Source organism: Oncorhynchus nerka, linkage group LG13 (assembly GCF_034236695.1).
Source record: "Oncorhynchus nerka isolate Pitt River linkage group LG13, Oner_Uvic_2.0, whole genome shotgun sequence".
Lineage (NCBI taxonomy): Eukaryota > Metazoa > Chordata > Actinopteri > Salmoniformes > Salmonidae > Oncorhynchus > Oncorhynchus nerka.
In genome coordinates this window covers 34,260,714-34,280,835 of record NC_088408.1, presented here as the reverse complement: position 1 = coordinate 34,280,835, position 20,122 = coordinate 34,260,714, and the positions used below count along the sequence as shown (strand labels likewise).

General features: G+C 42.5%; 4 protein-coding genes across 7 annotated transcripts in view; 2 read left to right on the top strand and 2 right to left on the bottom strand.

Moving 5' to 3' along the window:
* The window catches only part of igf2r (insulin-like growth factor 2 receptor), a 34,919-nt gene extending 25,101 nt beyond the window's left edge, over positions 1-9,818 (bottom strand). The window contains exons 1-13 of the mRNA XM_029676777.2: positions 9,577-9,818; positions 8,277-8,416; positions 3,780-3,904; positions 3,181-3,279; positions 2,543-2,675; positions 2,320-2,431; positions 2,023-2,128; positions 1,663-1,822; positions 1,265-1,460; positions 1,049-1,152; positions 730-894; positions 359-505; positions 14-163 (exon numbers count right to left, since the gene is read on the bottom strand). Coding sequence (XP_029532637.1) covers positions 14-163; positions 359-505; positions 730-894; positions 1,049-1,152; positions 1,265-1,460; positions 1,663-1,822; positions 2,023-2,128; positions 2,320-2,431; positions 2,543-2,675; positions 3,181-3,279; positions 3,780-3,904; positions 8,277-8,416; positions 9,577-9,719 — 1,780 coding nt within the window. The 5' untranslated portion in view covers positions 9,720-9,818. The remainder of the gene's footprint in view (positions 1-13; positions 164-358; positions 506-729; positions 895-1,048; positions 1,153-1,264; positions 1,461-1,662; positions 1,823-2,022; positions 2,129-2,319; positions 2,432-2,542; positions 2,676-3,180; positions 3,280-3,779; positions 3,905-8,276; positions 8,417-9,576) is intronic.
* A 473-nt stretch (positions 9,819-10,291) lies between these two features.
* LOC115140488 (uncharacterized protein C1orf198 homolog) lies at positions 10,292-13,135 on the top strand. The gene is made up of 4 exons (XM_029678828.2): positions 10,292-10,712; positions 11,545-11,595; positions 11,700-12,386; positions 12,612-13,135. Exons 1-4 carry the CDS (start codon positions 10,407-10,409, stop codon positions 12,666-12,668), a joined length of 1,101 nt encoding a protein of 366 aa, XP_029534688.1. The 5' UTR covers positions 10,292-10,406; the 3' UTR covers positions 12,669-13,135.
* A 708-nt stretch (positions 13,136-13,843) lies between these two features.
* clec11a (C-type lectin domain containing 11A) lies at positions 13,844-15,733 on the top strand. The gene is made up of 4 exons (XM_029676775.2): positions 13,844-14,067; positions 14,327-14,426; positions 14,527-14,718; positions 14,838-15,733. The coding sequence occupies exons 1-4, from the start codon at positions 13,957-13,959 to the stop codon at positions 15,236-15,238; spliced, it is 804 nt and encodes a 267-aa protein (XP_029532635.1). The 5' UTR covers positions 13,844-13,956; the 3' UTR covers positions 15,239-15,733.
* selenol (selenoprotein L) lies at positions 15,378-20,038 on the bottom strand. Of its 4 annotated transcripts, none has more exons than XM_029676772.2 (9): positions 19,767-20,038; positions 19,346-19,424; positions 19,133-19,186; positions 18,974-19,043; positions 18,742-18,866; positions 17,318-17,432; positions 16,661-16,783; positions 16,384-16,521; positions 15,378-16,200 (listed from the first exon to the last, which is right to left on the bottom strand). In XM_029676772.2, exons 1-9 carry the CDS (start codon positions 19,870-19,872, stop codon positions 16,066-16,068), a joined length of 945 nt encoding a protein of 314 aa, XP_029532632.1. In that variant the 5' UTR covers positions 19,873-20,038; the 3' UTR covers positions 15,378-16,065. The 4 variants fall into 4 exon arrangements, with proteins under 4 accessions (XP_029532632.1, XP_029532631.1, XP_029532634.1 ...); XM_029676771.2 differs by having other exon boundaries at positions 18,742-18,869; positions 19,767-20,015; XM_029676774.2 differs by having other exon boundaries at positions 18,974-19,019; positions 19,767-20,001.
* Between the last annotated feature and the right edge of the window lie 84 nt (positions 20,039-20,122).

The window sequence follows — 20,122 nt, the reverse complement described above, 5'->3', positions numbered from 1 at the left end:
ATCTAACACTCACCTGGCTTGCATTTCAGAATCATGATGCTCTTCACTTTCATGTTCTTCCTACATTCATCTCCCTCTGTGTAGACCAGGCGTATGTCGTTGCTGTCATTTCTTTTTGTCGGGGAGGTGAGGAATTTGCCCAAGCTGATAACATTGTCTTTTCCTAAAAGAGAGGATTGAATACATGTTAAGGACAACAAATATCTTTGTTTCTCAGATTTGATAGAACGCTGTGTATAGATTAGCGTCTCAGGGTCCCCCTGTTCTTTCATCATTTAAATGGCTAAGCTGATCCTAGATCAGCACTCCAACTCTGAGATGCTTTATGAAAACAGACCCAGATCTTCTCCAGACTTACCCACGGCGCAGATGGCAGCGTCCTCAGGGCATGTACTGGTGGCCCCCTGCTGGAGGACTTTGTGACACACGTTGACGTAGAAGCGCATTTTGTCTGACTCGGAGGCGTTGGCGTCCACAGCCTCCCAGTTCTGGGCCGACTCAGACTCTGAAAGACAGATAACACCACCAACAGAATGTTACGTGGTTTAACCTCCATATTTAAATGTTAGGGCTCGGATCACTTTCACTTCAAGTGTAAAATTGGAAGTCAGGTCCTGGGCATTTACATTGATAAATAATGATGTTCGACACAATGTTTCAGTACTATGTCTGCTACAGCCCCATGCAACATCTCTCTGTGAATAGAGATTAACCAGGACTCCATCTTACCAGGGTAGCGTGTTAAGGGGGACAGGTCATAGTGTTTATACTGGCTGACCCTGCAGAGTAGATCCTCCTCCTCCTCCTCGACACAGGCGGAAGCCGTCTGCCAGTCAAAGTAATAGGTGCAGTCTGTTTCACCAGCGAACACAGGCGAGCCTCTGCCGTCGTTTCCTGTGAATCACACAAATGAGGAAATGAGAAAGAGGAATAATGAGAATGTGATGGATAAGACTTAGGCGAGTGACCTCTACGGAAGAAAGTATTGTTCATTTTTTTTTTTAAAGGGCCTTGTTTTCTCCTTAGGCATGCTATGGGTTATGCTCACCCGCTGTTTTGTTGCACTCAAAGTTGATGATGGTCATGCGCTGAAAGCCAGAGCTGCACCTGCTCCCATCTGGATAGATCAGTGTCAGGTCGCCATCGGAGTACCTGGGATAGAGCGAAACAAAACGTTCAGTAATGTTCCAAATTACAAAGAGAAGGAGAGACAAGCTGAGATGGCGAGAGATGAAGAGGAAATATGTATTCCTATTAAAACAACCTTAGTGATTGATTGTGGTATCTCCCAGCTATCTTTCTGCTTTGATCTCCCGTTGCTTTGACTTGGCAAGCAGACACATAGTGCGGGTCGCCACCGCACTCTCCTGCCTTGATTTCTCCGCACACATTCAGGTAGTAGAAATAGTTGTCCTTCCCATCGCTGCTCTTGGCCTCAGCCATATAGGGGTCGTCTGTAGCTACACACACAGAACGTGACACAATGATATTAGTTACGTGTATCTCAACACGTTATCATTCACTGTTAGAGGAACTGGCTTCAACTGTGAATTGAATTAGCCAGAGTCAGTGAGAATTAGAAAGGTCACATGATTATGCATAGCATTGCATTGCGTTGTCAAATGTTTCGCAAAGCCTGTGTGTGGGGCTGGGCGGACTCACAGCCAAGAGTGAGGTGGGTGAGGTCTATGTTGATGTCGTGCTGCTTGCTGGTCAGGGTGCAGTTGTGACTCTCTAGGTAGTCTCTGTGGCAAGCATACTCCGTCACCCACTCTACCTCATACCTGCAGTTGGACTTGGCTGTCATCTTGGGGTCAGTACCCTGTAATGACAAGGTCAAAGGTCACACACACACAACAAAAATTAAGGAGATATTGTACTTTAATACGTGTAGGTTGACATGCGGAGCATACTTCTATTTGATGAATTACCACTATTCTATGTGTTAATTCTGTAGTATGATGAATAGTATGGTTTGATCAATGGATGATCGCACGGGTCAGACACCCAGGTCTCTCTTACCTCCTGCCTGCGTGAGGGGCAGATGAAGGTGATGGTGACAGCAGGGGTGTGGCCGCTGCAGAAGTCCGGCGTGCTGTCCGGGGCTTCCTCGTATCGCAGCCTCAATCTGGCACGGTGAGAAAACGAGAGAAATCAGCCTTTCAGAAAGGCAACGCAGCTCTGGGGCTGGTCGATAACCGGTCAGCATGAAGGTCGCACAGCAATTATCAAGCTTGAGGTACGCTAGAGACAGAAGATGCTAGCTAGCGGTTAGCATGTTCTTTGTGCGTGGACAGGTTAGCATTAGCATGGCTATACCTGTCACTGGATTCCAGCTCTAGCTGGGTGGTGGGTAGGCCCATGCTGAAGGAGCCCTTGCTGGTGGTCAGGCAGGCAGCAGAGCCCGCGGGGCAGAGGCTCCCTGGACGGTCTGGGGAGGAAGCAGAGCCATTTTTGCCACAATACGAAGCAATAAGAAAAACCACTGGCACAAACATCTTCAATTAATCATAAGATAATTACTACTATTAAAGAAACATACTTAGGCTTCTGCATATGTTAATATAAAAGTGAACTTCATCTTCGGAGTCATCCACCAGGTAACCATCTGTGAGTTTGATGAGTGGGTTCAGATCATGCTTTTTCCCATCCGTGTCAAAGACATAGCAGGGGACCTAGACACAGAGTTAAAAAGGTAGAATTACAACATGACAGGAAGAGTTTCAGTGTGTTTTGGCACATACTAGTGGAATGAGTTGATATTTAAATTTAAACACAATTCTTTATTCTTTTTTTTCTCTCTACAGGTAGCCTAGTGGTTAGAGCGTTGGGCCAGTAACCGAAAGGTTGCTAGATCGAATCCACGAACTGACAAGGTAAAAATATGTTGGCAGTTAACCCATTGTTAACCTAGGCTGTCATTGTAAATAAGACTGTGTTCTTATTAACTGACTTGGCTAGTAAAATAAAGGTTCAATAATAAATAAAAATACACAAGAGACAGCGAGGGACTTCTCCACAGTGGAGAATGTGCCAGTCACAGACTCACCTCCCCCCACACATGGAGACCACTGTGGCCTCACACTCTGCCACACGCGCGTGCCTGCATACAAACCACTAAGAGGTGACACACACACACACATCCTGTTGTGCCCGCTGCACTTCACTATTCAGACATACCTCTTTAACGGGCTTGTATTTATTATTTTTGCAGGCTGCATATGTTCTCCATTCAAAGTAATGAACACACTGGGCCACAGTTACAAACTCTGGTGTTCCCTGAGGGGGGGATAAGAGCAAACACATCGTTTTAGTTGACATATGACATGACAGTTAGTTTCATCTCCTCTCTGCTACAATACATGTGATGACATACAAGGAAGTCACTACTAGAGGAACTGGGCTACCATGATAACCGTTTTTGTTCTGTTGCAAAGCTACCATTCCAGCTATGATCACTGTCAATACTGCAATCACATGGTTACACACCACTGCTTATCAATAGGCAGGCCAGGTATTCATTCTGAAGATATTACATCACTGTATGCTATTTAATATCATGTTTCATTCACGCTTCTGTTTCTAGAGAGAACTTAAAAATGTTCAATAAAAGAGACCACCACAGTATTTGTGCTGACAAAGAACAGACATGCTTTGCGGTAAAATCCTTCTCAAACTAAAACTGTGATCTGACAGGAAAGTCATAAGCAGCCTTCAATACGTATCATTTCCACGACTACTCTTCATTTGTAATGACAGGTGCGACTGGGTGACTTTACCATTGTCTTCCCACACTGGAAACTGATGCTGCTCTGGACATTAGTCCCACTACTGCCTGGGCACTTCTCAGTGCTGTTGAAATCTATCACGCTGCTCTCAGTCGCCTTCTTCAAGGACAGATCACCTGGAAATAGAAGTGGATGAGTGAGAAACGCATGCCTCTTTAAAAACATGCAAATGCTAAAAGATGTAATATAATTGTTTCAGGATTTATTTCAGTAGGCTATACTGAACACTGCACTACCTACAAAACAAACAGTTCACCAAAACCCAGAACTTTCCCAGTGGTTTCTAGCGGATGATTAATACAGATTTCAACTGACTCTGAAGCCTCCACCAACTCCCACAGTCCCTACAGTGGTGGGGTCAAAGCATTACGGCACAGGGTCAGGGAGGTTAAGTAGTCGAAGACATTTTTTCTGCCGAGCTGTCTGGCTGTGTACAGCCCAGAGAGATAAACAGCATGGGAATATGACCCATTGGACAACACTGCCTATCTCTGTCTGGTCTGCCAACAGCCCGGCCCCTGGGCAGGCTCCATACATACAGTTAAACTCCAACTGGAGAGAGAACAGAGCAGAGAGAACAAACTTTATGACCAGTTCTAACCAGTTATTCCCCTCTAACCACATTGGCTGGACTTTCTGTTTCCCAGGGGCAGAATACAGCAAGGACTAACTGCTTTTCACAGCAGAAAACTCCTTCTCAGGGATAGGTGATGAGGTTTAGGGTGCAGCACCAACTGCAAAGCTGTAGGTAACCATGGCTAGTCTATTTAAACATGTTCTACCGCTTGTCCCAGATAGTACTGAATAAACAGACTTTTATTGATTGTAGTGTAATTTGATTGCAGTGACTGTATCCACCTCTGTGTTATTGAACACGGTCACACTCACACGTTCCATTGTAATCCCCTTACTGCTCGCTGCACCATACTTTATCGCTCATATATCATCAGATATCTGCCGTGTCATAAACGAAAGCTACTCAGCAGAGCCTGGAGCTGACAATTTGCTACTCAGCTGACCCAGTAACATAAATTACTAGAGGTGATCTAGATTAGTTTTTTGTTCAATTTTATTTATATTTTTTTCCTCAAACCATAACAACCATACATCAACAAAAGACAATGAACAGACTGCACACAAATTTCAACTAAAATCAATGACATCACACCTGCTCAAACCCACATGTTCCCTCCGCAAGCATACACATCACGTATCTCACAACCACACTCCATCTCATCCTTCCCCTGGAACTTTCCAGTAGTTGTAGCACTCGCTCTCCTTTAAATTGCATTGTTCTATTTTCCTCCGTAGTCCACAATTTTCAATATTTAAATACAACTAAATTTGATTAATCCACTGTTGTAGTGATGGAAGATAATTTGATTCCCAATTTTTTTAAGTAGAATTTTTGACGAGAAAAGTATGGTCTACCCCATTGGGTATCTCACTGCACCCTCATATGCCATGTCTTAAAATATGCAGTTAGAGGGATTAAAAGTAAACTTGCATTGTAAAACTTCTGACAGCCAACGTTCTAACTCCACCCATAACTTTTAGACTTTATAGAACTCCCAGAAGGCATGAATTATTGAGTCATTGTTAGTTTTACACTTAAGACATGATTCTGGGGATGAGCATGCGCATCATCAACACATGCCCATTGTTCATCTTTAGTGCATTTAACAATACATCACAAGTAAAAGCCTTGGGTGGCAATTTGATACAATTCGAAATCTGCAAGGTTAAAACCACCCTCAGATTTAGCCACTTGCAAAACATTCCTATTTATTGTATGAGTTTTATTTGCCCATTTGAAGTTTGTTATAGTATACTTTTCAAAAGAATGTCTTCATGGGGTAATAAATATACAACTTTGTGAGCCATTCCATTCTAAAAGAGATTTGTTCTATTTGTAAGATTTATCGGGAGGTTATTCCATTTAATTAGATCTGCTTTTGTGTTGTTGAGTAATGGGATAAAGTCATTGTTATATATTTGGTTGTTTGTTGTCCCTTTTTAAGCATCCTATGTATTTAATATTTTTTGTGATCCACTTAAAGTATTGCTGTAGGTCATGAGTAATTATTTTTCTTATAATATATATTTTTTTAATCGCATATATTCTATATCCTGATATTTTAGACTACTTCAAAAATGATTTAACAAGGGGAGGCATTGACTTGACAATATTAGTCACGTATATCAGGAGATTGTCAGCAAATAAGTTACTGATACCTGTTAAGCTTGGGTCCTGTCTAATTCTTTCTGCAAGTGGTTCAATTGCCAGTGCAAGAAGGGAGAGAGAGGACATCCCTGTCTCGTACCCCTTTCTTAAGCAACTTCATCAGATAATGTATTATTTGCATACATTTTGATTCAGGATATTTAACAAAGATTTTTATGACATGTATTCTTTTAGCCGGAAAGTTTAATGATTCCAAATAATGAATGAAAAAGGCCACTCCACTCCAACACATATTATGCAAGGTCAATTGCCTGCATGGAAGCAACCTGGTAGAATTCAGAGCAAAGCTGTGCGAGAGGATTTCTATGTTCCATGCTTATCAGTGCTTCTGTGTTCCATGAAGTCACAATCATGTGAACAGACAGCTGCTTGGGTTCACCTTTAACCTCTGATTATTCCTACACAAAAGACAGGTTAGTCGCTACAGTAGTTATCAGCATTAGATCCCCTTCCTGTCCTACTCTCACAGAGAGATTGTCGAGTTGAGACCATGGTGTCATACCAGCTGCAGGCATTTATCGCATGTAGACTTTAATCATGAGGTCACACGACCCAACTGTTTCTTCCTGAGCGTGACGTAACACTGATTTGTCACTGAGCGAAGGTCATGACCAAGTGCCCCGGGCCGGGACGTATAGTCATCATTTTTTGGAATAGTCTGGCCCAGTAGCGCTGTTCTCTGACATGGTCTTCTTACAAATGTACATTCATTCATAAAGGTTCATTTGAGCTTTAAAGAAATGTATGAGTCCATGTAAACCACCAAAGATTTATAGCTGAAAGAGCAAAACCACTTCTCTGAAATGATTAGCAACATCAGCACTAAAGTGAAGCAAAGCTAAGTGCCAATCTCTGTGATTCAATTAGTTTGATATCAGTGCTTCCTCTGTTTACAGCAAAAGCTGAGAATAAGGTGTTTTCAGTTTGAGGATTTTATGACATTCATTACAAATAGTACAGGAAAAGCAAAGCTTCTGTCATCATTGAGGAACAGTCTGATCAGATAAACTCCCAGTAAAAGTTAGCCTGCCTTTTAAGTTGTTTCACTGACCAGACCTTACTCTTGACATTTAATCATTAAAGCATACTTTGTCCTTTATCACAAATTGTGTCTTCGTGGAACAGCACTAAACCGACACATCACTGAAACAAACAAACTGAATCAAAGGACATTATGACTTGACTGGCATCTGACTGGAAGCCTTTAAGGCCCACCCTGACAAGGTGCTCGTGTTGCTACTGCTGTCCCTTACTGTCCTGACAGCAGCATCTCCTACAGTGATCTATTTTCCATCAGAAAAACATTCTGCCTGGTCAGCAGGGCAGCTCGTCAGATGCCAACCTCACTTAATGAACCATCAGCACATCCTCCTGACAGAGCCAGAGCCCTGTACTAGACTTTGGGCCAGTCCTTTAAAGTGCGACCAATTTTGGCGGGAGCAACTACACTACCAGGCAGCCGTATTTGACATGAAACAGGTAGCAGCCCAAGCTGGTCAACAGGCAGAGCTAATTGAGATAGAAATTTAAATTAACACAGCTTACTGCATTGCCAAAAAGGAGATGGCTTTTACAAAATTCCGGCCCATGTTACCCACCCAGAAAAATGATGGATTACAAATCAACCCGACATTTGGAAAGTGTCCTGCAAAAACATTATTGGTACCATCGCGGACACTATACGGGAAGAGGGTTAGTGCTATCTGGGGTCCTTGGGACATCCCTACTCAAAACCCTAACCCTAAAAGCAAGTTGATTAGTTATTCTGAGAGGAGATTAAACATTTATTTAATTATCCAAGTATAAGTTCTGTCAGCATGTTTCCTTGTTACAACATTAATATTATTACACTGTTTTGTATTGTTCGTTTTATGATTATTATTTATATTAGCTGAATGCAGTAATGGATAACAGTTTACAGTTGCACTTTTAAATACAATTAAGGTTGTTTTAATCACCTATATAAATATAGTTGCTATTGCACTTTTGAAAAGCCTTGCTCAATCTATAGTTTCTCAATCTTGCTCAATCTATAGTGATGCATTCTATATCATCAAGGTAACAACTGATGACAATTAAGAATGATAAGACAGTCAGTAGGACAGTCAGTAAAAGAAAACATTATTATTATACCAGACCAGGAAAAACTCTGGAGCCTTCTAAGGAGCGACAGGGGCCTGTTCCCAGTTGGTCCTGACCAAATCACCTTATCAGGGAAAACTCCTGTCGCTAAATATACTCACCCACTGACTGATTCTTTTGACTGGTGAGGTTGCGGGCACAGACAGCACTACCGGCTCCGCATCCTGTGTTAGGTGAGGAATCACAGAGCTTCAGTGTGTATTTCACTTTGCTGTCCCAGTCTATAGCCTCCCATTTGTAACTTGAGCAAAAGTGGAGAGAAAAAAAAGAAGGAAAAAAAATCACATTTAGATTTCCTTTGTAAACATTCACACAATCTCAAAGCTTACACAAAGCACACATTTGACTGTTTAGTTGTCTATGTGTCCTCAAAATATGGACAAAAAAAATAAATACTCTTCTTGGGGTCCAAACACAACAAATAAAATACATAGCACTACATTTACATCACAATTTAGTCATTTAGCAGATGCTCCCATCCAGAGGGACCCACAGCTAGTGCATTCATTTCAAGATAGCCAGGCTAGACAACCACGTATCACTCACTACACAATACAAAATACATAAAAGTGTCTCATAATACCCTGATCAGCCAACTGACTAGAGACACCGCCTTTCTATCCAAACTGCCTTGTCAAAACTGGACCAGGAACTACGCTTGCCTAATAAATCAGACTTTTAATACCAATTGGATCTTGGATACAGTCAAACAAAATGCAAAATCGTGGGAATGTGCCTTACAAGATAGAATGTTGAATACAATTACATTTGAACTTACTCTACCGGTTGTCCTCCAGCTGCTCGACATTTGAGACAGAAATGTCAAGTTCAGTAGGTCTACTGGCGCTCTAAAAGGTCGGGTAAACAATATTTTCATGTGGATATTATATCACCTGGCACATGCACAAACCAATGTTAAACACCTGTTAGTATGCATGCATCGCGTGCATGTACATCTTGCGCATCTACCTCCGGTCATGAGCAAACATCTTGATTGCCACATAAATATACCCGCGTTTTGAAGTTAGGGTTAGGGTTTTCCTGTGAATATGTGTCGAATTTCGACTAGCTGAAAGACCATCACCACAGACAATAGACAAAGTTCAAATATAATTGTATTCAACATTCGTGTCAGACGTGCGTGGTGTTGCCTACACAATTGAAGACATCGCCACGTTTCGTGACTAGGGTTACAACAGATGAGGAGTTGCTGACAATAGGACACACACACACACACACACACACACACACACACAAAGAGAGAGAGAGACAGAGAGAAACATTGTACTGTATCACTCTAAATGCACTGTATAAGCTGCGTTTGTTGCTAAATACACTTTCCATATGCTAAGAAGCTTTATACGCCCTTGTTTATTGCCATGAGAGCGAGCAGTGCCTTACCTGCAGAGGTCTTGGTACCACTGGCTGACATCAGAGCCCGTTGTTTCCGAGGGAAATGTCACCAGGACCGTTGTGATCGACACAAGTAACGCTACAACGAGTTTCCAAGGCACAGCCTTGTTCCAATTGCACGGCGAGTCCATGCTTTGTATTCAGTATTAGAAACTAGACTCTAGAGCACAATGTCCGACATCATTCAGCAGAAGTCCTCCGGTCGTCGTACAGGAACTAGGTGAATCACATGATAAACTCAACACACGAAAGAAGACGTCACGTGGTATGACCTTCCATGAGTCATCGTGAAAACATATATTTGAATTTAGAGCACAACAAATGTCTGGAGGAACAAAAGACAGCCAAATGAAATGGGGTTAAAATCACAAGTCATCTATGATCTGTTTGTATTCTCAAAGTGCAACAAAATGAATACTAGACAGTCCATCATCAGCCTTTGATGTTGCGCTGTTACACTTTTTCCATTGTGTTATTTATTCCTACCGTAGAACTAGCCCAACTGGACACTAGATGTCGCTATTACTCCTTATGGACTACCGTAGAACAAACATTTCTACAGAGCGAGATGGCTGAACTGCAATTCAGCCGCAGAGTTTCTAAATCTGTCTTTGGTGTAGCTTTAAATGATCCACTGTTTGTTGCGATGAATGATTTTGAGAAACTACTTCCTATCCTAAAATGCACATAGGGCATCGTTTATTTCTGGCGCCAGATGGCGCTTGCACATCCGTGAAATGATCATGTTTACATGCAAACGTCATCAATGACTGTTCCATTTCAACGCCCACGGAGAGTACTGTACAGCTGGTAGAGAAATGACTGCGCCGTCGATGGAAGGGGCCGATGTACATAGGATGGAGCAGAAAAAGTTGGAGTATTTCTCATCCATCAACTCCATGGCCAGGAAAATAATGCAAGAAAGGGAGAACATCAAGGAGAGACATGGATCCGATTGGGAGAAAATGACACCGAATGAACAAGACCGCGCAATCGACAATGGAATGATGGACCCCCATATTAGTGCTCGATATGCTATGCATAGGGTTGACCGGGAAGAAGTCATTTGTTATCCTAAGTTACTCATTCAGACAGGACAGAAAATAGTCCATTTTGGTGACGAGGTATGGACTTTTACCCCATTTGCATTGGTAGCCACATATTAATTTGAGAGAATTAGCTACGTTTTCTTGCACGATTCCAGCTAGTTACAATGGCTAAAGTAGCATGCTAGCTAGCCACGACGAATATTTGGGCTGGTGGTAAACTGCTCGACATTTGAGACAGAAATGTCAAGTTCAGTAGGCCTACTGGCGGTCTAAAAAGTCGGTTAAACAATATTTTCATGTGGATATTATATCACCTGGCACATGCACAAACCAATGTTAAACACCTGTTAGTATGCGTGCATGTACATATTGCGCATCTACCTCCGGTCATGAACAAACATCTTGATTGCCACATAAATGTACCCGCGTTTTGAAGTTGGTTTAATAACCATTTCCTGTGGATATGTGTCTAATTTCGACTAGCTGAAAGACCATCACCGTAGACAAAGTTAAAATATAATTGTATTCAACATTCGTGTCAGACGTGCGCTAAAGTAGCATGCTAGCTAGCCACGACGAATATTTGGGCTGGTGGTAAACGTCACACCAACACAATGCAAGAGAGCGAGTTGGATCTGATGGCAATTTTCATCATGGTCTTTGCCTTCCCCATGGGAATAATTATTTATACGATACCATGCGCTGTCTGATTTTGACAAAGCTGGGGAAATAGACATTTATGTTGTGCACTCAATTCGCTGGATTATCAAAATATTCAGACAGCCAGGTAGTACAGTCCTATAATCCAGTAATTTGACTGGCAGACTGTTTCTGCATGTGAAGGGTAGTGGTTTATCACAAATCATCACACTTTTACGATAACATCTGTTTTTGTGTTCAATTTCAGGACATAACTTGGCAAGATGAGCACTCTTCCCCATTCTCCTGGGAGACCAAGGTGCGTATGACTGTTTTCTTCTATCATTCACAAGATGACCTTAAATTGATGTAGGACTACACATTTTATTTTCTGTCAACACATCATCTCCCCTCATTATACAGAGCCAGTTGGACTTCAACCTGACAACAGGTGAATCGGTGCAGGGCATCTCCTCTTCGACAGCTGATTACAAACCAAGCAAAGTCACCCAGTGCAGCCAGGTGGGCAAGATGACCCAGAGCAGCAAGGTGTCCAATGGCGAGAGCCTCGGCCTGGGCAGGAAAGAGGAGTCCTCCTCCTTCTGGAAGATCAGTGCTGAAAGATCCAGGCTGGAGGGTGAACAGGCAGACTTCCACTCCCTAACCCCCAGCCAAATCAAGTCCCTGGAGAAGGGGGAGAAGCCACTGCCCTCTTATCTCCGTCAGGAGCCCACCCCCAAGGAGACAGAGGAGACTCCACCTCCACCACGAGTAACCAAGCAGCGAGCCACCAGGCCGCCTGCGCCTCCTCCCCCTGTACCCATCAGTGTGCCCCCCCTAACAGCCATAAGTGTGACCCCTATGAGCGTGACCCCTACTCCTGCTCCTATCAGTGTGTCATCCACAGTGGCTGGCTGGGAGCGTGCTCAGAGCACCCTCCCCTCAGTCAGCAACACAGTGGAGGAAGTCTTCACTTCAGGGCTGGCCAACAAATCCCCGGGGCTGCCCACCAAGTCCCCTGCCCGCTCAGGCAACACTGCCAGAGACCGAGAGGAAAAGGCTGCTGCTCAGACTGAGTCGCAACTGGCAACCAGTCCCACCTTCGCTCAGGTGAGTTTCTGGAACAACCTATTGTGAGCGTCCACTGAATGACTAAAATATAAATGTTAAAACTGATCAAAGATATTTTGATCCAGAAAAAGTGGCAACAGCACTTACCTGTGTATTAGCAGTCTAATTACTCTACTAACAACATCGAAATAACATGTTACATAGTACATTCACTTCAAGTTGTGTGCGCAGTTCTAATTGAGATTTCCTATTTTCTCTTACCAGTTTAATACCAGCAGTAACCTCCTGAAGACCGGATTTGACTTTCTTGACAACTGGTAACAGCAGCTTCAAGCAACACAATTTGAGTGACTGGATCAACTCAACACTAGAAGGACCCTTGTGATGACCATTTTATGGAAAGCCAACTATTGAACTGACCATGTCTATTTATCTTAAAATGGCTTGTTATGGCATATCTCACTACATGCGTGCTTTTGTTTCCCCACTGCCAGAACCCCCACCTTTCAACTGTTTCTCTACCTTTATTACTCAGACCTTGTATTAGTGCTAAGCATTACAGTAGTGTACACTAATGAGAAGCACTCAAATTGGTATGTTTAGGTAAGCCAGCATGTTAAGTGATTTATACCACTTGCAATGTAGATCTACAACCATTTTACAATACTAGAGAGTACTATTTTACTGAATTTTGTATGTAAACTATATTCATTGTATCATAATATGCTATATTGCACTCATGCATTTTGAAAACACAGATTCAAAGCAAATAAATGAAATGGAACCAGGTCATTGTTCAGGGATGAAGTTATTTTTAGACACGGTGACAATATCAGTCCACCATGTGGCAGCAGAAAACTTGTGGGTTTGGTTGAGAGAATCTCTAAATCCACAAATAGAGGATCAACTGTGAACTATCAATTATTGCAAAGGGCAAACGTTTCAACAGAACTTCCCTTGCCCTGATGAAATCGTAATGTAAAACCAGCAAAACATCAGACCTATAGGTACTTTATATCTCTATTGGTCAAGTTCCTCCAATCAGAAGTATATACTGTCAAAGACATGCAGACGGAGGATACTGCAAATCCATTTTAATTTTTAAAAATTGTACTGAGTTATTCTCTCACAGCAATCTGAACATTTCAGTTAAGCCACACACCCAGCCCTTTCAGTGTCTGGCTGTAGCCACATCCTAGCAGACCTAGCTAGTTCATATCCAAGTCCCGGGGCCTGTGGAATGTAAACTGATTTGTGTGGCATTTTAACTGGCGTTCCTCATGTCTGCCATAGCTTCAGCACATACATTGGACTCTCATTTCCCCTGCAATTTAATCACCACAACCCTGCCTCTATGGTTAGCCCTAATAAGACCATTAAAAGTGGACTGTAGGAACATGTGTGCCACCAAAGATCCTTCTCTGTAAAAGTACACTTAATACAAAGCGTGGAAGTGGGAGGTGATAGGAAAAACAAAGAGATTTCCTGTTGTTGGGGTGGTGCGCTCAGGACAAGTCAGAACGACAGAGTGTGGAGGGAGTGAGATTGAAAAAGAGAGGGCAGGACAGAGGAGGGATACTGAGGAAAAACAACGTTATTACAGAGGAAAATGGGAATAGCAGCCATCCTAGTCACCGTCTTGTGTATGTGTTCACTCAGCTTGAGTGCTTCGGACGGCGACACCAAAGTTGGAGATCCTGTCGATGCAACACCAACTGAGGTGAGTACTCGCTTGCAAATTTTGAGCTAAGACATCAAATCAGTCGAGGTACAGCAGCACCCTGCACATAAACACAAATAGAGTACTGTAACATCTTCGTGATATTGTCATAATTACATGCAAACCCCTAGACTAGTTTTGTGTGTTTTTAACTCGTGTCTTTTTGTGGAATAAGTATAACAATCTCACCATTATAAAGACAATCATCAAAGGAGCAGAAGTATCGGTTCCACGGTTTACTCTTCACTGTTTCGTTCAGATCCCAGAGACTCAGGGGAAACAGGCAAGAGGAGATGTACCGGAGGAGCCAGAGCCAACCAGTCCTGTCTCAGATTTTGACAACACATACAACTATATTTGTACGTCTGCACAAACTCATCAAAAGTATATGCTACACACGGTACAAATGATTGCTGAGTTGTCAGACATTAACGTCTTGCGAGGTCTTCTCTTGCACAGTGTCCAGGCTGTCAGCGATGGATCAGGCCATCCACAGGCTGAATGTGGGCCACTATACACTGGACGTGAAGGTGACCCAGCTGGTGGACAGAGTGTCCCAGCTGGACGGCACCATTGGGGAGGTACAGGACACCATGCAACAGATATCCCTCCTCACCAAGGAGAACCGCAAAGAGATTGGCCGCTTGGAGGGTATGTCTTCATATACCTCCCTTTTCCTCTGTTTAGTTGAAATGTTTTACAATGGAATACTGAGAAACAATGACAAAATCATGAAAAAGGAAAGGTGAAATGTTTCCTCCACTTCCTAGGATGTCAGAAGGGCCGGCGGGTGGGGTACAAGTGCTATCTGATCTACCGCACATATGAGACGTACCCAGGTGCAGCTCAGAAGTGCATGGAGCGGGGCGGCAGGATGGCCATGCCTCAGGACAGGAAGGAGCAGGAAGCCCTGGCAGACTACGTCAAGGCTTTCTTCCAGCCAGGGAACTGGCCTGTGTGGCTGGGCATCAATGACCTGCGCTCTGAGGGACTCTACCTGTTTGAGGACAACACACGCGTCACCTACTTCCAGTGGCGCAAGCACTTCCTCTCCAGCCAGCCGGACGGAGGCAAGCGGGAGAACTGTGTGGCCATGGCGTCAGATGATGGGGACTGGTGGGACAACTATTGTGACAGGAACATGTATTACCTCTGTGAGTTTGATGCCTGATCCTTTTTCTTCAAAAGTATCAGAAATGTCAGAAAAACAAATCCAGCCAAGCTTGACGACAACTTTGAGTGGATAGTCTATCATGGGTAGTCATGCGTCTTATATATTTCATGTAAAATCTTTTTTTTTTTTAAAGCAATAGGGGATGCCGCTGATCGACAAAGAAAATGTTTACTAGCTGATGGTGCTCTTGTTGAATAATAATTCACAACACATTTAACATACTGTACACAAGTTAGACAGATGGTGCTCATATTAATCCACACTGGAAAAAGAAACATACAGAACTCATTACTCACAGTAAACTAAGCCAGTCTCTTTGGCTGAATACTTTGGATCAAAGACTCACACAATTGTTTTTATTATCAATATATTTATTAAAAGGTATCATGATTAAAAGTATACCATTTACTACTGTACTTTTTCACCGTTAGTGTAAACCCAAGAACAGCATAGTTCTAGTACAAATATTGTGCAATAGAATATTTGAAAAGACTCCTTTTTTTTCATTATCAAGATCTGGATTATTTTTACTCAGTTAATGATTATCCTTAAAAATCATAATTAAGTTCGGAATTCATTTAAATTAAATGTCAGTAAACATTAGAATCTACAATCTTAGAATTCAGTCAGGAATAATAGCAGTAGCACAGCACTGATCCCTCAGAAGGAAGGGCGGTTGTCATTGGCTTGTGAGTTCCCATCAGACACTGCTCTTCATGAGGTCATGAGTGTGATCAGTGTCTTCATCCACATAAGCCAAGGTGGTGCGCTTCCTCTGAGTGGTCAGTGCCATGTGACTCACTCCATCTGAGTAGACTACTACATTAGAAGCTGGTAGGACGGCCAACAGATGAGATGGTAGCCACCATCTGTGCTACTTCAGGCCTGTCCATTGGATTCTTGCAGGGATGAGAGAGGATCACTGTCCCGCCTTCATCCAGGACAAAGTCCCCACCCATCTGAAATCATATCAAAAACAGAGTTAGAATGAGGACATGGATTATACAAACCTATCCCAAAATAATTGGGCATTGTATGGATATTCTTCATGGAAAGAGAAAATATTTTATGTGTTTAATGTATAGCTACTGTAGGTCGTATCTTAAGTAGGATTAAATATGTTCAGTTATATATCTGAATACCTGATAGAAGTCTTCCAGGAAACGTGGTGGGATGTCAGGAAACTCTTGGCCTAACACAACATACTCTGCATATTGAAGCAAGGAGTCGAAATTCATCACATTTGAATAGGAAGATCCCAGGCCAAATGCCTTGTAAATCTGAAACAGAGAATATGTATCCAGTTGTCTAAACATTGGCGTAACACTGAGTACATAAAAACTTTACATTCAGCTACCAGAGGTCAATAGGTCATGATCAACAATGAGTGACCCTCTATAGTGGCAGCACAGCTCTTACCTTCCTCTCTGGGTCAAGCAGCATGTCGTACTTGCAGCCCGTCTGATCTAGCCAAATCTGAGCACCTTCCCGACAGCCAAAGGAGACCACCAGTACCCGAGCTGACTGAGAATCTAGAAGTCCCTGAAAATGAAGGATGGGTATTTGAAAGAATGTCTGTGTTTCGAGTGCTCTTGTGCAAATCATTTTATGTACACAAGTACTCGCTTGTTAGCGTATAAAATGGGTTTGAAATACAAAATAAGTTTGTGCTATGCTATCAGTTGTTCCAATTAGGTCTACTGGTTGTTCTGATACACACCTGAAAATGAAATGTAAAATGTTTTCACTGCATTTTACATACTCCACAAACAATAAACATCTTAGAGATTGACATTTTGTCAGTGCTTATTAATTCAACCTGCTAAATAGTTGCATTTGTACATTGAGTACTTGTACTTGATCATTAGCAATCGAATACAAATCTTGAATCGAGTACTCAAAAATATTTTAGTACTCGCGCCCATCCCTACTGAAGATACATAGTACAATAAGGGTACTGACACTAGGCTGCTAGAGGACGTTACAAGTTAAGGGCACTGAAAGAGGATAGGTGTTGTTACATGAAGTCAGAAGCACAGAGATGATAGGAGACACGCTCCTCTCAGGTTGACTGACCTGTTGGGTCGCAAGCTCAGCCACGTGCTCGCGTCACGGTAGTCATCCAAAGTGTCGGATCAGGACCAGCAGCAGATTCTCCCCTTTCCCAAAGTACATTCCCAGAGTCACATTCCTGCACAACAGAGGGTTTGTTTGGGTAATTTCTGTGTAAATAGCAGACACGATTTTCTCTGTAACTTTCTCCTAGTTATTCGGAGAGGTTATTTAAAAATAATAAATAAAATTAAAAAAATATATATATATACACTTAACAAAAATATAAACACAACATGTAAAGTGTTGTCCCCGTGCTACATGAGCAGAAATAAAATATCCCCCAAAAATGTCATACGCACAAAAAGCTTATTTCTTGTTTACATCCCTGTTAGTGGGCATTTCTCCTTCGCCAAGATAATCCATCTACCTGACAGGTGTGGCATATCAAGCAGCGTATTAAACAGCATGATCATTACACAGGTGCACATTGTGCTGAGGACAAAAGGCCCCTCTAAAAATGTGCAGTTTTGTCACACAACACAATGCCATAGACTCATGTTTTGAGGGAGCGTTGCAATTGGCATGCTGACTGCAGGAATGTCCACCAGAACTGTTGCCAGAGAATTTAATGTTAATTTCTCTACAATAAGTCACCTCCAATGTCGCTTTAGAGAATGTGGCAGTACGTCTAACCAACCTCATAACCGCAGACCATGTGTATGGTGTCGTGTGGACGAGCAGTTTGCTGATGTCACGTTGTGAACAGAGTGCCCCATGGTGTTGGTGGGGTTATGGTATGGGCAGGCATAAGCTATGGACAATGAACACAATTGCATTTTATCGATGGCAATTTGAAGACACAGAGATACCGTAACGAGATCCTGAGGCCCATTGTCGGGCCATTTATCCGCCGCCATCACCTCATGTTTCATTATAATGCACAGCCCCATGTCGTAAGGATCTGTACACAATTCCTGGAAGCTGAAAATGTCCCAGTTCTTCCATGGTCTGCATACTCACCAGACACCAATTGAGCACGTTCGGGATGCTCTGGATCGACGTGTACAACAGCGTGTCCCAGTTCCCGCCAATATCCAGCAGCTTTGCACAGCCAGGCATTTAAGAGAAGTGTGACAACATTCCACAGGCCACAATCAACAGCCTGATCAACTCCATGCGAAGGAGATTTGTCATGCTACATGAAGCAAATGGTGGTCACACCAGATACTGACTGGTTCTGATCCATGCCCCTATCCTTTTTAAAGGTATCTGTGACCAGTAGATGCATACCTGTACTCCCATTCATGTGAAATCCATAGATTAGGGCCTAATTTAATCATTTAAATTGACTGATTTCCTTATATGAACTGTAATTCAGTAAAACCTTTGAAATTATTGCATGTTGCATTTATATTTTTGTTCAGTATCTATCTATGGTGACTCACTCTCCACTCCTGGCATCTGTGAGGGGTGTATCAGCACTCAGATTCTGTGAAGTTGGGCCTCCTGTGAGCAGTTTGTCACTTGTCTTCAGCTCAGTGTCTATGCGGTCCAGAAAGGCATCCCATTCCTCCTTTAGGAGCAAAAGCACACACACACATCCTCATGTCTCAAGTCTTTCCAAGGGTACACCTCAACCACATAACAATGGACCATTGTGCAGACTGGAAGACTAACCTCCAACTGCAGGAGCTCCTCTACTTGCTCTTGCACCTTGGCATGGCTGGTGAAATATTGGGAGAGAGGTCTGTCAAAGAGGTGTCAGTTTCTTCTAAAATAACATTTGTTTGTAGATTTGAGTCACACAGTTCTTTGATACTTAATCTTCAAACTCACTGATAAGACTTCTTCCACACGTCTTCAGCGTCGATCCTCTTCTTCACACCAATACTAACAGATGATAACAAAATTATTCAGCAGAATTTAACCAAAATGACCCCAACCTTCAGTATGTCAGAAAAACATGAGGAAAATCAAATTAGGCCAAACTTCTCTAAAATGCACCCACCTGCTGTAGAATTTGGCATCACATCTCTAAAATGCACCCACCTGTTGTAGAAGTTGGCAGCACAAGTCATTAGTCCAAATAAAGTTGTAATTTTATTTGGGACAAAATCTTCAATGGAACCTGAGGAATGACAAAGGAACAATGCAGCCAGCCGATTGTGCAAACGTCAGTGTTGGCAAACGCATGACAGGGCTTAGTTCCCCATTGTTCAATTATTAATCCCTAACACACTTTTCCTACTTAAAGAACATGCCCTGTAGGCTACATGTAATGTATCAGTAGATTTCTGGGGAATAAAAAAAAAATTGATGGTAGCAAAATTGACTCTAGTGCATACAGACACCACACGGTCAATATTAATAGTTATTTATAGTCATTTTTTTGCGTAGGTTACATGCGAGTTAGCTAGATAATGTAACAAGATAGGTACAGAAATACTGGTAGTAACGTTATATACTGTACCTGCTGCTTCTTGCTTGCCATTTTCAAGTAGGATTCTTCCCATAGTATTCAAGCCTGTTAAACCATAAATAAGAGTATCCTCTGCCTCACTGATATCTTCAGCCATGTATGGACCCGGTCAGCCTCCTCCAGCAGAGCAGAATCACTAGTGTTGAACTGCTACTGTGCAGCAAGCAAGCAAACCATATCCTTGCTTATCGAACATCACATGACTTGGCTAAAGGACGGTGGTTTACAGTATTTAGGAGCACTTGTGCGACATCTAGTGTGTTGGAAAGGTTAAGCAAGCAAGATCATTAAATTAAACATATTTGTGGGTGATGTGGCACAACTGTAAATAAACATGTAATTATCAC